At 41.4% G+C, this 17236-nt stretch overlaps 2 protein-coding genes across 7 annotated transcripts; both read right to left on the bottom strand.

Annotated features, from left to right (window-relative positions):
* Nucleotides 1-17: 17 nt before the first annotated feature.
* LOC143316969 (interferon-induced protein 44-like) lies at nucleotides 18-5489 on the bottom strand. Its single transcript, XM_076724846.1, has 8 exons — nucleotides 4952-5489; nucleotides 3548-4090; nucleotides 2774-2822; nucleotides 2167-2362; nucleotides 1913-2065; nucleotides 1633-1804; nucleotides 1081-1181; nucleotides 18-832 (listed from the first exon to the last, which is right to left on the bottom strand). The coding sequence occupies exons 2-8, from the start codon at nucleotides 4017-4019 to the stop codon at nucleotides 611-613; spliced, it is 1365 nt and encodes a 454-aa protein (XP_076580961.1). The 5' UTR covers nucleotides 4020-4090; nucleotides 4952-5489; the 3' UTR covers nucleotides 18-610.
* Nucleotides 5490-5693: 204 nt separating this feature from the next.
* ifi44g (interferon induced protein 44g) lies at nucleotides 5694-11710 on the bottom strand. Of its 6 annotated transcripts, none has more exons than XM_076726775.1 (9): nucleotides 11641-11709; nucleotides 10640-10729; nucleotides 9601-9758; nucleotides 8878-8926; nucleotides 8558-8753; nucleotides 8136-8288; nucleotides 7489-7660; nucleotides 7035-7135; nucleotides 5694-6178 (listed from the first exon to the last, which is right to left on the bottom strand). In XM_076726775.1, exons 1-9 carry the CDS (start codon nucleotides 11667-11669, stop codon nucleotides 5981-5983), a joined length of 1146 nt encoding a protein of 381 aa, XP_076582890.1. In that variant the 5' UTR covers nucleotides 11670-11709; the 3' UTR covers nucleotides 5694-5980. The 6 variants fall into 6 exon arrangements, with proteins under 6 accessions (XP_076582890.1, XP_076582889.1, XP_076582893.1 ...); XM_076726774.1 differs by having other exon boundaries at nucleotides 5696-6178; nucleotides 8878-8929; XM_076726778.1 differs by lacking the exon at nucleotides 10640-10729 and having other exon boundaries at nucleotides 5697-6178; nucleotides 8878-8929; nucleotides 9601-9755; nucleotides 11641-11710.
* Between the last annotated feature and the right edge of the window lie 5526 nt (nucleotides 11711-17236).

Here is a 17236-nt window from a genome sequence, read left to right on the forward strand (position 1 = left end):
CACATTCTCCCACAAATCCAGTCTGGCCAGCATGAGCTTTATTATCCAAGTGGGTTTTCTACTCAGTACAAGCTGAATGTACATAACATGCAACACAGCAATAAACTTCATTATATGTGGCAGTACAAACATCTGAGAACCTGGGATATTTAGCGTATACATATGTAACTTGCCATATTATTTGTAATGAAAATTACAAAAGCGAGTCCTGTTGAAAGATGATTATCCAGAACTTAATAATGAAATAATGCAGTCAAGAATGAATAGTAGATATGTTTGTGTTTGCTTGTTAACTCGTGATGAAATGTCCCACTACATGAGCCAACACTGTCAGAAAACGTTTAAATGTAGTTAGTAAATGATTTGAAACAGCATCTTTGATCATGTGATCATTTTCCTATAATATACAGAATGTATTCCCAAATCTGGAAGAAAACTGATTGTCTCGCAGCTGAGGTACACAATTAAAATGAGGATCAGCTCACTGACTTTGTGAAGTCATCTCTCAGCATTCCAAGGGGTGCTTGTTAAAGTCTGAGCAGGAGGTGCATGATGAACTCAGATAAATGGATGGATCACCATGAGGGACATTTGATCACAGATGCTCAGGTTATGATATCTGCTGCTCAAACTCTTCACAATCTTTGAGTTCAACGTTGCTGAATCGGTCACTGATCTCATCGAAGTAGTTATCAGCGAAGCGGAGCATCTGGATGACAGCGTTGAGCAGCAGGATGTCGCAGTTTGTGTCCAACTCCAGCTCCTCACTGTAGTTCTTCACCGGAACAATGCAGGACAGCGGCACACCGATCCGAGCACCGAGTTCCTGCATCTGCATCACAAAACACTCAGGTGAGGGTAGCTCATGCTTTTTCTCAAAGACAATAACCTTAAAAAAAATGTCACATGACTAATAAATCCTGAATACACTGGTTTGATGACCTGCAACCACTCATTCATGTATTAGCTTAAGGTCTGATCTACCAGGTCACTTCAGGCCTTTCTCATGTGACACCATGGTGTGAAGGACTCAAAGAGAAGAAAATGAAGCCTCTCAAATTGCTGTTGAAACATTCTCACCAGTTGCTTAATGTAGCCACTCTTGTAAATGTTTCTCACGTCCTTCATCACCAAAGGGCAGGCTTCGTCTACTTTAGTGAGCAGGAGCAGCTGAGGAATCCCTGGAAACACCAGAGCAGAAACAACATTTCCAGACTGCTGTAGAGTTTTAACCATCAGGCCGTCAAAATACTTGTGCCGCTCTTCTGAAGGACTTTAAAAGCTTGGACACTAAATTATCATCATCATTTTGAGTTGAGCTAGAAACACTTATATGTGTATTGTAAGCAGAAATGAGTGTACTCGCTCTGCTGGGAAATAAAATGATGGACAGTAAATATATTGCAAAATGCTGTCGATAAGGAGTGATTGTGGACACGGCCTGTAGAGGGCAGCAACAGGGGGTTTTCCACTCGAGCAGTGTCTATAAGAACCTCAAATCGTTACTTTTAACAAGGTGAAGCAACTTTGTGAGCGCAGAACAAAGTACAGCTCCCTTGAAGAAATGGCAGGTGCACAGTTGACCAGAGCAGCAGTAGGACAGTTGCTGATGTGGGACTACTTTTAACTGACCCATTAAGTTGACTTTTTTGCGGATAGCATCCAGCTTCTCCTCCAGCTTTGTGGGCATGATGGAGACCTTGCAGCCATCAACGACGTAGGCCACACAGTGGATCTTGTCCTTGAGACTTAGAGACTTCCGATAGCCGTGGGCGTCCGCATGCAGAGGAGCAGAGGGGTTGAACTACAGTCATACAGTTGAGGGGAAAGACAGTGACAGTTTGAGTTAACTACAGCCAAATCAGTGGCTCATACATTCAATATGCAGCTCAATATAACAAAAAAGCTCTACCTGATAACGGTCTGGCAGATGACCACTGAGGATGCTGCTGATATCATCTATATTAAGCCCCGCCCCCATGCTTTCCTCCAGTCCCATGGTATCACACAAGATGATTGGCAGAGGTTTTCCTTCTCGCCCAGCTTTCAAAGTGTGGGAACGAAACTGTCAAGCACAAGTTGGTGAAATGACAGATCACAAACGGGACAGGGCAGAGTTTGAAATCAGTCACCGCAAACTGAGATCAACACGAGGCTGGAACTGACCTGCGTGGTGAGGCTGGTGGCAGAGCAGCCAGTGATGGCCTGGCTGGTGACGTGGCCTCTGAAAACAGAGTTGATCGAATTGAAGAAGCTGGACTTTCCAGCGCCAACTGGTCCAATGAGCAGGACCCGAACCTGGGACACAGAGTTGATTGTGGGTTTGTAGCTCTTAATGCTCTCCATCAGCTCCGTCCTCTTCCTTGAGAAACAAGAAAAGATGGAGAACTTTTTTCACCTTGTGAAAAGGTCTTAAGTGTTTTCAGCCTGGCTGTTGGAGTTTTTTTTTTGTGCACAGTCAGTTGACCTCTGTGGCTGCGGGTGCATTTATGACCATTTGTCCAGATTTGAACAGTTAAAAATGGTATAGCACAGTAAGGGTGGCAAACAGTGGGCACTGAGTCCATCATAAATAGCTGGTACAGTATCCAGTCAATCAGAGCAGCATTGCATGTCATGGCATGTGGAACACATTCATATTTAAGTGATTAGCACACTATGTTATCTTTAGGGATAATCAATTTGTATCAGACTGTATATAGTATAGTAGATTGCACTGTAATAAAGCATGTTAATAGGAATGTGAGGAGGATCACGGCTTTATCCATCATACTTAGACTCCCAGGTTATAGTCCTCCACGGCCTCTCAAACTCCTTGATTTCTGTTGAAGACCAAATACAACTTTTAGAAAACCATGATCTCATCAGATTTAATAAAAATATCACCCATCTACACAACTTTGGTTCTATTTTTTTCTGTTTTTCCTCTATGATGGGTTTACATGACACATTGACAAAATACCTTATCATTAATATCACTCAGCACAGTTTATTATATTAATAATGATTGCATGTTGTTTGGGTTAAACAGATTAATTAACAGCACCTGATAAAAGTTCAACAAGCTCAACAATACTACCCAAAGTGTGATATGAAACAGTGTCTGCGGCGTTATGTATCTCTCTGTTTGGTTAAAGGGACGTTAGTCATTTTGCTTTTTCCATCCCTGATTATTAAATTTCATCAATTTCATGCAAAGAGCTGGTGCTTAGAACAAATATCACGCTACAGTGGTAACAGTGGTCCATGTCACCTACAGTAATGGAAGAAATCTGATCATGTACCTAAAAGGCTGCAGCTCTTTCATATTTTTTTGTTATTATTTGGAATCCAGGGTTTGGGCAGATACATGCACAGCTCTGATAGTTTCTGTAACTATTTCAAACAATGAACAACAATGGTCAATAATATATTGGAGTCAAATGGCAGTAGAACGTGGTTGGTATGGATGCATATACAGACACATCATGAAATGTGTCAGAGACCTCTTTGATTTGCCACACCAAAGCATCAAAAGTCAAAATATGGTCATTTCTAGTGAACTCACCCTCCACTTGATAGACTTCACACTCAGTCAGGTTGAGGTCATTGCCATGCACTTCTGCAGCATTGAAGTTGTAGTAACTTCCTGGATTGTTATAGACTACTGCTTGGCTTGCATTGACAAGAACCAACGCTTCTCCAAAATATGGACCAGAGTTACCTATCATTCTCACTGCATAAGCTGGATCGGTGACTGGATATTTGAGGAGCTTTTCTCCACTGAAAGTGAAAAGAAAGGCCTGGTTATCACACACGTACTGTTCAGACTGACTGAACGGTTGTTTGGTAAAACCTCCAAACACAAAACCAGAGGCGTTGTAGCCCACAGACACTGTGGGGCAGCGGTTGTCACACTGTTGGTGGAAGGCTGCTCCAGTGAAACCATGGACGCTGGCCTTGTACAGCAGCTGTAGTCTGACATTTCCCAGCTGGGAGCAGATTGTTTTCTGCTGGTTCCTGGTTAACCTGGGGTTCATGCTGGAAGGCTGCTCTGCTTAAGTGTGTAAAGGATGCTGAATGAACCTTTGATGTTTGCTCACTTTGGTGCCTAAAGGCAAGAGGACACACAGATGCATTTAAAGTCAGGATATCTAGATTAATGGACCTTGGTTAATCCTGGTTTATGTATCATCCTGGTTGTGCCAAATGTTCATGGTTTGGTTTGATTTGTTTGTGAAATTATACAAATGATCCTTCCATTCTAATCGACCAAGAAATAACACAAGAAATAAATCTAACAAAAACTAAAATAAAAGCATTGATCACATCATCATAAAGCAACATTCCACAAAAACTTAATAAAAACAGGGATAAAAGAATCATTCAAACAATAACATGACAAACTACACTTAAAATTAGAGTTCACTTCCAAATGTCCAATCTTGAATAACACAATGTATGAAGTACTGTTCTTTATTGTACTTTCATTTACTGTAGCTTGCTCTTCTGTTCCTTCTCAGCTGTTTCTTGTAAACCAATGGCAAAAAAACTGGAAGTGGCGCTTCTTTTTGTGTTTTTTTGTGCAACATTTGAAACAGAAACTGAAAGAATTTCTCTCAGACTGACAAAGAAAGAAAGTTAAGACAAGTAGGTTTGCCACTTCTTCATACATCATAAGGTTGAACAGTTACTTCAGTTTGCTTTCAAACTGATCAATGTGTTTGCCAGGATCCTAATTTCTTTTAGAATAATTTAAAATCTTTTTAATTACACATGCGTCCTTGGAACTATTCCTAAATGCAGCTTAAAATAAAAGGGGTAATCAAGGCCTGCCAGCGTTTGGGGTGTGGTTAACTTGGACAAAGTCTTAAAAGAGTTGTTGCACAAAAGTTAATAAAACATTAAAAATCCCATTGATTTATCAAAAAGTTTAGCAAAACATTAAACCCTTCAGTGTTTTCATCCTTACCTCCTTCTCTTCTAGTGGGTTGAGAGAGGTGACCAGCTTGTAGTTGCAGGAGACACAGGTCTGCCTGGCATGCCGTGCTATATGCCAGAAGTGAAAGTGCAAATGTCCAGAGCAGCCTAATTTTGTGTGCCATCAGTGTAGCTCCTCCCTCTGACTTCCCCTGAAACACCACTTTTTTCTGAGGCTGATTTGTAGAAATGGCCATCTAGGAAAACTTGTCACAAATGGATCACTTCAGTCCAAGTGCCACCTGCTCACGAGCACGTGCACGTTCTTGAGATTTGACCATTAGCATAATTGATGACTCTCTCTCCCCATCCATCTATACACATTCATTCATGTCCCGTCGACGCAAATTGACTTCTTCCCCGGAGTCTTTCCCATGGAACATGGTTGCACCTGCTGCTGTGGTCCTGCCTGATCCCCGCTGCTCGTGTCATTATTCTTATTCATATTTCTATTGTCATATTCATATTATATATGATACACATCATCATACACATATTCCATCACACCTCAACTATATAGTCATCTTTCTATTATTATTCCATACATGTACTATCATATACAGTCATACATTAACATATTCACATACTGTATACATATATTGTCATGTACTGTTATCAGTAGTGAAATACTAGTAGTATTATGAGACGATTATCTGTTATTGTTGTTGATGTGCATCTCTGTGCCTTTCTCAACCCACCAATAAAGATGCCAATAAAATCATACAATCTAAAATTAATTAACCTCACAGTAAATGATGACGATGCTTCTGTGAACCAAATATTTATTCTGCATTAAGTTTAGCAGTTATTTATTTAGTTAGGTTAGATGAATTCAGATCAAAGTGATCATGATTCTGTGTCAAACCAGATACACCCCCCCCACCCCACCCCCCGCCAGGACTATGTGTACATAACTAGTACGACAGGTCCGGATCACTGTCAATTTCCTTTTGGTTCTTACATGAGACCCAAGACAATATGACAGAGTAAGATTTAACACGGAAAGGCATATTCCAAAAGCTCAGATATGAATGTTTTGGTCTGTCTTTGACTGTGGTATGTTGTCATGGAAATACAGGTCAGCATACTGCAGGATATGGTCGACCGCTTTAAGAAGAAGCACATCAGTGTTCACATCCACGGCCAACTCTGAGGAGTAGTTCTTCACTGGGACGATGTAGGAGGTGGACATACCCAACAGAGCTCCAGCTTTATCCATCTGCGAGAACACACACACACACACACACACACACACACACACACACACACACAGAGGGGACCTTCAGATTTTCACACTATTGGTCTGTAAGCAGGGACAGTAAGTGCAGTTATTCTCACTTTTGACGGAAAAAACTCCTACATACTCTTAGGCTGAAAATAACCCAGACTGAGAGGAATCAGATACCTTGTAGTTCCTCATTTGATGTGTCGTGCACCAATTTCACCAGAAAAAATTCCTAGTATGTGTAAAAGCGTACATGGCAATAAAGCTTTTTCTGATTCTGATTTCTGATTTCTGATTTCTGGAAATGCAGGCACTGTTAAATGCTAAAATAATGCGGACCTGCTGACCATGGGAAAATATCTTGAGTGTGTGCTTGCATGCTTTTGCACCACTTCTTTTGCACATGATCATTTTCATCATGAATATCCCATTGTAAGATATGTGTGTTAAAAAAAACTGATGTGTATTTGTATATTGTGTATTGTAACATGTTTTCATTTACAAGTATTAACAGAAACTTAAGTTACGATGCAAAAAAATGCTAATTTTTCTGAGTTTCACAGTTTCTGTCCAGGATACTTGAATCATCTCATATAGACACACATCATAAAGGCCTAATTAAAAACTATATCTTAAGATTACTTTGCTGTTTGTAAATCATTATCATCCCTGCTTGATATTTGGGTAAAGGCACAGGAATTAAGCTGGTGCTGTGATTGGTCGAGCTCTTCTTTCGCTTTCTGGCAGGCTAAATGCTGCTGCCTCTAGCTGTTAGACATGAGTACTGCATGTGCAGTGCAATTAAATGGTACTCCGAGGCTCAAACTTGATATGCTTTATTTCAGCCTACCATGTCCCGAATGATGCGGCTCTTGTAAACCTGGGTGACATCTTTGGCCGTTTGTGGACAAATTTGGTCTATGTGGGTCATCAGAGCCACCTGGTGAACACCTAATGGACAGAATACAGCGCTGTTATTATGGTTTCACTGCAATGAAAAAGCATTTTATTGTTACATTCTCAGAGAAATAAATTACTGACAGTGGGGATTTCAACAGTGCTTTCTTTCAGTGGGTCACTACACCAAGCCCCAAGCTGTTATGCACAGATAGCTAACCCTCGGCAGTTCTAAACAATAGTAGGAAAAATTAAGTGATTGCAAAGTGGCAACAGTTATCTGACACAAACTGAACTAATGGCAAAAGGTCAGGTTAACATCAGCGTGTGTGTGTGTGTGTGTGTGTGTGTGTGTGTGTGTGTGAAAATATCTTTGTGTTTGGCTGCTCTGTTGCTGTGTTTCTTACCCAGGTCACTGATGTGCTCTCTGAGCTGCTGGAAGGTGCTGCTGAGGCCTTTGGGGTAGCTCAGGATTTTTGAGGCGTTCACCACAAATACCACACAGTGGATCTTGCCTCTGAGGACTGGCCTCTTCACATAGCCCACAGTCTCAGACCTCACTGGTTGATCTGGACTGAACTGGGAGAGAGCAACGAGAGATTACATTTTCGAAAGAACAGCTTTTGCTGCGTGTTAGCATGGCAACATTCGCTAGCTAACACTAAACACTAGAAGTGTGCATGATTAGTCGATTAAACATTGCTTCCTTCGCTAGCTGGCACAAAAAACACTAGTTGGTTCAACTATCTGTTGAAGTGTGACATATAAAATCTCTTCAGTCATAATGTCCAGTGAAAATAATTCCTGAATTACTGTCGCCACTAAACACAAAAAACATTGGAAATCAGGTACAGAAGCAGATTATATTTGACTGGAATTCCTCCCATTTTTCACAAGCACTGATATATTTAAGGATGAACGTTGACTGACTGGGAGATGCAGTCCAGAGTGCTCCTCAGCACAGAATTAACCACTTAGTTACTTAAATGGCTGTCCAGCTATTGAAAGCAAAATTGAGCGAAACTGAAATCCCTCACTACAATATTGATCTTACCTTGTGTCCCTCAGGCACATGACCTTTGATGACAGACAGGACGTCATGGAGGGTCAGTCCGGTCATCTCTCCATCCCCCAGAGCCATAATGTCACACAGCACCAGTCCATTAGGATCCTCTCCCTTCTGTCCACGGATGTTGAAGGACTGCAGCTGACAAGCGAAACGAAAGTTGATAGGATGGATGCCTAAAGCGAAGCAACAGCACACCTGCTGATTGGAGGTTTGCACCTCCTCTAGTGTATCTATATTTTAATTTTTGTTATTTTGTGTTGATACCCTCCTGAATCTAAGGGATTCACTGCTCAAAAGGCCAGATGAGGCCCAATTTTTCTTCTTTTTTTAAAGAAACCCACCCATGAATTTCAGCTCAAACAAATCACAATAGTTTTAGTTATTTAGTGTTAGTGCTTCACTTGTACCTTCTTGGTGAAGCTGGTTGTGGAGGAGCCCACCATTGCCCGGTTGGTGACTCTTCCAAAAAATGCCGACTGGACTGAGCTGATGAAGCTGGACTTTCCAGAGCTGACGGGGCCAAGGAGGAGAACCCGAGCCTGAGTCACCTCTTCAGAGCTCGGACTGTAGGAGCTGATGGTCTTCATCAGGTGTGTCTTTTCCCTAGATTAGAATTTAAAAGAATTTTCAGAGCAGTTTACTGAAGTATAATAAAGATACGGGAGGAGATTAATAAATAATGACTAGCTGAAAGCGTGACTTTACTGAATGTCACAGCTCTACTCACTCCTCTGTCCACTCCATGTCTCTCCATTGAGATCCCAGCATAGTTTGAGCTGCTGGGGAAAGTTAAAGAGTTGAGCTTTAATGAAATATCCAGAGTGTGCCATGTTTCACCTCTTCTGAAAAGTGAAATGTGTGAAAATAAAGCTCATTATTACAGTGGACCCTGCATTTGCATGTTATCGGATGTATTTTTCTTATTCTATGGATAAGTAGCGAAATATAAAATATACAGTGGGCACATGTATTAACGTTGCAAATGCAGCAGCAGCATTCAACACACGATGTTTGCAAACATTTCATACAAGTTTAGGTACCGAATACAGACACAAGAGACTCTTCTGCATGATATATCAAACATTCTTATGATATCCTATTCTTACTGAAGACAAAGCTCAGTTCATTTACTGTTTCTTTATATGCAGAAGTATTTCACTTTTGACTCCCCATAGTGTGAGCCCACGTGTCATCGGTGGTCAGTTTGATGCACTTTCTTGAAAAAGAAGGCAGTTTTTCTTTTTCTGTCTCAACAGAGGAGTTGTTGGTTGACAGGTTTTTCTCTTTAGACACCACTAAGTGATTTTGTTAATTGCATGAATGGTTTTGAAGCGTGCATTAACTGTTTGGGAAACAGTGAGGCAATGGCTCCAACCATTTTGTAGTACATATTCAGTGGCAGTGCTGGACTTTGACAGTTTTCTTGGCATGGAACTGTTTAGTAACTTACCTGGGAATGTAAACAGGGGTTTGTTCTCCATTTTCTCTGTTGAACTGGTGGTTGTAACAATGCCGGGAGCATCTTTGGTGCTCACTGCCTTGCTGATAGCGGGTTGGGCTAAAGTTGGCATGACAAATTTGGGTGCAGCAAATAAGTCACTGACGCTGCTGAAGCCAATGAGAAAAACAATCACACGCATCAGAGGAAAAGCAAAGACATGGAAAAGGGACAGAAATTAACTTGGATGTCCTTGGTTAAAGGTCTTACACTTAAAATACTTCATATGTGACCTAAAATGTGATCTGAAAAAAGCTGCACTGTTGAGATGGATAGAGAAAGAGGAAGAAGAGTCTGTACGGTCATGACTGGTATTAGCGGAGCAACAGGGATGACAGAGATGGTTCAGATGCAGTTCTGAATACTGCAGGCTGAGGAGGGAGAGTGGAAACAGGTGAGCAGAGGGGCAAGGAGGGCCAGGTGACTGGAAGCGGAGGGAAACAGGTTCTTGCAGAGGAAGGAGGGAGCGGCTGGATGTGGGAGTGAGATGACTGGGATGGGAGACAAAGTCAGAGGCCATCTGGTGGACAGGACAAGAATGGCAATGAATGTGTCTGAGGAAGTGGGAATGTGGCTGTAGGGAGGGAGAGAGAGGCGGGCTATGGCAAAGTCAGAAATAAAACACAGCAAAAAGCAAAACATGGAGACATTTTAGCCATGACTTAAATGCATAAACAGGACCAGACCCTGTTTGAACATGGCATTAAACTCCTTCCTCACTGCAACTCCTTTGAGATGTAGGGCAAATTGTGATTGCAGTGTAGGCCAATGTCTGTGCCTTAAAACTGTGATTCTGAGCAATAGTTTCTGTGTGATGTCCTTCATCTACTTGCAACAACTGGTAAACTGATGCTGTGCAATCACATATTCCTGGCAATGCATGGTAAGCCATGTAGTGTTCCTGGAATTTGCCCTCACAGGACTAATAAATGAATATTGAATAGTACACCCATCAACATGAGGAAAGGCTAAGGCATCACTGTAAACCTACCTTCCTTGTCTGTTGTTTGCTTTCTGCTTCATCCTTCTCTTCCCATTTCCTGTCACTTTCACATGACTTGATAAAGCTAAATTAACTGCACTGTTGGATTAAGTGAAGATAATATATTACAGCCAGGTCAACTAGTGCTGTATCCCAACATCTCTGCTGAGTTCGAGGACACCTGGTGGAACATGTACACTTACTGTGGAGAGTGCACCACAGATGCGACAAATAATACCACTTAAAGTCTACATGCAGACACAAATAGCACATGTTTTAGCATTGTAAATGATATGTTTGGGGAGGGGGGTTATGTTTAGACAAAAAGATTTAGGTTTCTTTTATCATTTAACAGCCACCTGTCTTTGAATGGTGCAGCATTACATGAATAATCAATCAAACAGGTTAAGTCTCTATCACAGCCATCAATCACATATTGTGACATTTCCTCTCTGTAAAGCAGACATTTTAGGCTACTATATAACTGGAAAATTGCTATGATAATTATTATTTTTTGATGACTGCAGCAGCCACACAGCAGTTCATGATTAACCGCTGATGCGCAGCTCGTGATATCAGTTAGGTAACTGATCACGTGAGCTCAGGTAAACGAACAGTTAGCTAGCGTTATCTATACTCTGACATAAACACTGTAGAAATTAAATGTAGACTACATAAAATAGTTTTATTTTCTGCAAAGACTAATGCAAAACTGAGACGAAAAAAACTCACAAACTTTTGATCATGTCTACAAAATCTTACTGACCTAACTGACGTTAAACTTACATTCAGTTAGCTAATGTTAGCTAACTAATGCTCACTTCATCTCCCAGCGTGCCTGCAAGCGTTCAAGAAAGGTTTACAAAGCTGTCTCCCACACAGCGGACGCAGCCCAAGGCGTTTCCACAGGTTAGTAATTTAACTATCATCTCTACAACCGTCCTTTATGAAACTGAACTTTGCTAAGGTAAGTTTAGAGTTAGTTTACACATCGTGAAATATGAACCTACCGCGGTGTTTGTCCGGTTTGTGTCTGCATTATGGCCGCTGTAACGTTACAAGTGGCAAACTATAACAGCAAGAAGACAGGCGGATAATATAAACACAGGCCATGCCCTTTCTGACGAATAGAAAGTGAAACCTCAGCTGTGAGGGAGAGAAAAGGTGGAAACAAAACTCTGCACAGCGCTGATTTGTGCTCCCCAAACCTCAAACACGAACACTTGTAATGGTTCGGGCTAATTCCGAAGAATGCTGTCCTATCAGTTTATATAACGATTAAAGTATTAATAGCATGGCTTGTAACACTACATTATAATTTCAGACACTTTGATTGCGTTTGTAAGCAACTGTAAATGACGTGTAAAATGTTGAAAAACGTGTTTGTGAACGCGACTAACGTGATTTTATCACGCATTTAAATACAGGAGCCGTGCAGCCTGTGAAGCTGTAGATGTTCCGTTTCTTCCAGATGTTTGTCTCCTCTTTACACCTGAGGATGATTACTTTATTCTCAACGAAGGTGGAGGAAAGCACCATTTTTAAGTTTCACAATTAGTAACACGTTCATCCTCAAATTTTAGTGTAAGTGACTTCATGTTGTAAAATCTGTGCAACACATGCACTTTCATTTCTCCAGCACATGTAGGCTGCAGGGGGTGGCACTGACAGCATGAAGTACTGCAGCTGTGCAGCTTTTAATGTGGAGCAGACTTACCTGGGAGAGGAACAACAGGCTGATTGAACAGTAGAGAGTTGAAGTGTGACAGTTGGTGTTGGCAGACATGCTAATATCAGATGTGAGGCATGCTGTAATGCTGTAGACAGACAGAAGCAGGACACTAATCTCTCACTGACATTGTTGCATGACGACATTTGTCCACTTTACTGTGCAATGTTATGACAGTGTTTTTTTTGTTTTTCATTTTTTTGCTACTGTATCTGAAGTGATTGGAAGAGGTACAATGCATTCTGGCAGCGAGACAGAGTTTTTGTTGAAATTGGCTCATGGCAGAAGATGTGATGGATACCATTCAGCTGGCAGTAGAAGATATTTTGCATGCAAGTCTCAATTGCAACACAGTTTGTGTAGCCTGCAGTTCTTTAGACATTTCACTGTCTTCACCAAATTAATGAAAACTAAAAATGGCCCTTTGGTGGCCACAATAAACTGAGTGATACTTCTGAACTGATATGCACGAGTTAAAACTTTGAGTGAGTGACGGCCTTTTGAAGGACAAATGAAGTGTTGTGGTACACTGTAGAAACTGGTGTGACAGTTGCTCGTAATGTTTTGGCAGAGGGCCCAGCAGATTCACACGGCAAGGCCAGATGGTAGGTCAAAGTATCATTAAACATGAATGCTGGCCTTCCACTGCAATGTCTACCCAACTTTTGCCATGTTTTACTATGTATTGATAGCCATAACTGTGAATAAGGTCCATGTGATTATGTCCATGTGTCTGCATATATGCAGACATGTGTGTAAACATTTACAAGCAGTAACACACTGGATGTATATTTAATGTCTTCATAGTGTCTACTTATCATGTCAGCTAGAGGGAGCTGTAGTCCTTTGTTTGAAGCTGTAGATGTTCACCCGCCAGCTGACAGCAGAGGTCAACCTGTGGTTACCCTTTGTGTTTTTCGCCCACAGGGAGACCCCATAGCCTGACATCCAAAACTTCCTCCTACAGTCAAGGAAAATGCGCTCTGACACGCAATCCCTGTCGTCACTCAGTAGCTTTTAATAACTGAATGTCTTGATCTGAGTATTAATCTGTAATTGTTCATGGTGGTGATTGCTACTCCTTGAATGAGAAATTTGCTGAGTGTGCATGTGGGGTGTGTGTGTGTGTGTGTGTGTGTGTGTGTGTGTGTGTGTGTGTGTGTAGGGGGGGGGATTCTAATATTTTTTTGTAATCACTATTCATGAATACATACAGCTATTATTGCTTGTGCTAACGCTGGTATTGATGTTTATGGTTACCCTTGATTGATGTTATGTCAGTGCATCGTAGAGCCTGTCAAGAAAATTAAAATAGATGTAGAGATTCATGCTGTCTAAGAGAGATGGAAAAACGATTATTTTTCTGTTGAAGTAAGAGGCAAGCCAGAGTTTGTGGGGACAAGCATGCAGTGATGAAGAAGGCTTATCTTGGGCGTCATACTAAACATACTAAACTGGATGAGCTGCAAGGACAAATGTGCTTTCAAAGTTAAAGCTCTTCAGTGGAGTTTGGATGCCCAACAAGGAGCTTTCACAAGACCGCATGCTGACAGACACACTGTTCTGTGGACAAGTTGTGTGGAGAGTGAGTTAGAAGAATCTGAAACCTCAGTCAGAAGGAGAATTTATGAAGGAGTGCCTTTTTGTATCTTCAGAGCTGATTGCCCCCCAAAAAGGAAAATTCTTCCAAAGTGTCAGTTTGTCTTGAAGACATAATGGAGAAGAGAAAAACCTGTTGTGGAAACTCAGTGATAGCAAGTGATTTGGCCTTCATGGTGGACATTACCTCTCAGAGGTGAACGTCAAGCTCCAAGGGCCCAGATAACCTTAATTCACTTGAGTCATATGTGAAAATATGCTGGGGTTTTGCCGAGTGTTGTGTGGAGATGACTGGGCAGAGCAGGGGGGACAGAGCCGCTGCTTGCCGACAGACAGCTGCTGAGGGCAGGCCAGCTCTGGAGGAGAGAGCCGGGCTCAGAGCCTGAGCTTGTGGAGGAAGTCATGTCGGATTCTCCTCTGATCTGGAACCATTTACAGGCAGGAGGACAGCTCAGAATTCATTTTTTTAATTTCTTACCTTAAAAAGTGGATTTATCTCCACCCTTGCTTCTCAACCTGTCTGCAGCGGTGACCTGCAGAGGTGCCGATCTCCACTGTCTTATTGTGATATAATGTAATTGGTCTTTCTCTGTCCATGTTAACTGCTGACTGGAAGAGAAACACACTTTCCTTAATAAACGTACAGGAGGAAGATAACAGAAATAACCAGTCTCTGGTGAGTGTTGAGCTCAATCAGAGGCTGACAAAAAACACACATCTTCGGTGGCTGCTGTTGCTTGCTAGCTTACATCTAATGTACAGTTTGTCTCACTATAAACCTGGGAAGGGCCAACAGTTTCACCAGGAGTACAAACATGCACGCGCGCCCGGCTGGGCTACCAAACCAAAGATTAGAGAAGCATGGATTACAGCGCTGACAGAGGGAGTGTTCAGGACACCTTACTCCACTGTATCTTTACATGGCAAATGTGTGCTGCTATGTTAATGTTCCAGATCTCATAAATGAACCTCTAAATGGCAAAGACACTTGGTTTGTGAATGCATGGGTGTAAACCTTAAAGAAAAATAGACTCAAACAGACGTTGAAAATCACGACAGTCATGAGTACAGACTGTGGCTACTTGTTATTCTGCTGTAAATTATTTACACATTGAAAATAAATTCATGATCTTAGAACAGAGGCATTTGTAGATGATGATGTCCATGTTATCAACATATTTCCTGTTTGTTGAAACATTTAAGATATTGAAAAGTTTTCCTCTGTATATTGTACCTTTATTGGAATTAACATATTAACCGTTGCAGTGAGGTTGCTGAGTTACCACCAGTTTTAAACTATTGTTTATTGTTTAGCTGCTAATGTGAATGAAAGGAAATAGAGCTTAGCGAAGGTACATGCAGGTTTTGGAGCAACACATGCTGCCATCCAGACAATGTGTTTTTCAGGGATGTCCCTTCTTATTTCAACAAGACAATGCCAAGCCCCATTCTGCGTGTGTTACTTCAGTGTAGCTTCATAGTCAAAGAGTGCAAGTACTCGACCAGCCTCCCACTGAAAATGTCTGGCACATTACGAGGCACAAAATATGACAGACACCCCATGCCCATGTCCCAACTTTTTGGAACATGTTGCAGGCATCAAATTCAGAATGAGCTGATATTTACAAAATGCAATGAAGTTAATCAGTTTGAATATTAAATATCTTGTCTTTGTGCTGTACTCAACATGTGTTAAAAAAGATTTGCAAATTTGAGATTTGCATTCTGTTTTTATTTGCATGTTACACAACATCCCAACTTTTGTTGTTTTCAGGTTCTCTGAACCCAGTCGTCTGTCATCCAGCTCGGCTTTATCGAGTCTGTTTTGGATAGCAGTCTGCGACTGATCAGCCGTGATTACAGCCCAAAACAAGGTAGGGCTGTCTTTACGACCTTGTGGCCTGTGTCAGCTAAAGAGTTTTTATTTCTATATAGAAAGACTGGGAGATGTAGAGCTGCTGTTTGGCTGGTGAGGACATGAGTGGTAGGTTAGGACATTCAAGCTAGTAGGAAAGCCTCCTGTACTTGATGTTCCCAAACAGAATTGTGCAACGTTTGAGAAGTCTGACTCATCAGTTAATGTCACCATTGGAGCTTAGTTATCAGAGGGTGACAACCAAATCAAAAATACAACCTGCTGCGGCTTTGAGGTCATGACTGGGTGTCATTTAAAGTGAGTGTAGCTGCTGATGGTTTTACAGCAAGCACTATCTATAGCTTGTTATCTGTGGATAGAGACAGGAATCCAACAAACCAAAACACAGTAATGTTGCAAAACAGGCCTCATGATTGAACTGTCCTGTAACCAGAAAACAGATGTATTTATGTGTATGTTTTTCTAAATTTGTGTAATGTACACTTAAATAACTTGTGCAGATGTAGCTCAGCTGTGGCCAGGCTTTTAGAAATAGTAGGATTGGAAGTTCTGCATATGACTTTTAAGGATAAGAAACCTTTTTTGCTACCTTTTTTGGTTAGAAAACAAATTTGCAGTAGTCTTCCGGTTATACTATGGCATCATTTCCAGACGTGCGTATTAAAAATAAGCATCACAGTGGCTCTTCAAACCACTGGGTGACATCACAGAGGCTACATCCATTTTTATATAGTCTGTAATGGAAAATTGAGGAAGTGTTTTATTTTTGATGATGTTACAAGAAAAAATGAAAGTGAAACCTCATTCAGAAGGAGAACTTGCATCCAAAAGAGTGCAGGCACCTTTACGCAGTGGTTAAAGGTGATGTAAGCTAGAGAGTAGTAATTTTATTTTATTAATCAAATATGGCATTTGTGGTGGCCATTTTCTTTAAACCACACTCAAAAACAATAGACAAACATAATAGGCCATGTACACCACAGAATCTTGCATACTCAAGTGTTTTATTTCTAAATGGAAGTTGATATAGTCTGTAATCATCATTCTGGTAAGATATTTCCCTACCTTGTGCCCATTAGTGCAAAAATGAAACATTTCCAATATTTGGGTCAAGGTGTTTCAGCGCTGCTGACACCTGTACAGCAGCTCCTCTTCATCAGGGGGCTGTGAGTTGAGGAAGTTCAGACAGATTTGGCTCTGACTCAGCAGCTCCAGCTGATATCTACGAGTTGGGGGTTGGGGGAGGGTGTGAGCCGTCTAAACAGGGAGCAATGCTGACTATGTAGTCGTGTGACACAGCAGTCTGTTTTACAGGCAACCCAGCCCCGACCCCACCACCACCAACCCGCTTCCACACACACATGCCTCTCTCTGCTGGTAAGCCTTCCAGTAGCCTTGATAA

This window comes from Chaetodon auriga, chromosome 3 (assembly GCF_051107435.1).
Source record: "Chaetodon auriga isolate fChaAug3 chromosome 3, fChaAug3.hap1, whole genome shotgun sequence".
In the NCBI taxonomy this organism is placed as follows: domain Eukaryota; kingdom Metazoa; phylum Chordata; class Actinopteri; order Chaetodontiformes; family Chaetodontidae; genus Chaetodon; species Chaetodon auriga.

Bases quoted from the DNA above. Each gene is read 5' to 3' on its own strand.
- LOC143316969 (XM_076724846.1), bottom strand. From the start codon at position 4,019: ATGAACCCCAGGTTAACCAGGAACCAGCAGAAAACAATCTGCTCCCAG. The intron at 2,823-3,547 runs GTGAGTTCACTA...GGTCTTCAACAG, and splicing joins TGAAGTCTATCAAGTGGAGG to AAATCAAGGAGTTTGAGAGG. The intron at 2,066-2,166 runs GTCAGTTCCAGC...TGTGCTTGACAG, and splicing joins CCACCAGCCTCACCACGCAG to TTTCGTTCCCACACTTTGAA.
- ifi44g (XM_076726774.1), bottom strand. From the start codon at position 11,669: ATGCAGACACAAACCGGACAAACACCGCG. The intron at 8,930-9,600 runs GTAAGTTACTAA...AACTTTCCCCAG, and splicing joins ACCCCTGTTTACATTCCCAG to CAGCTCAAACTATGCTGGGA. The intron at 7,136-7,488 runs GTAAGAAACACA...TCTGTCCATTAG, and splicing joins AGAGCACATCAGTGACCTGG to GTGTTCACCAGGTGGCTCTG.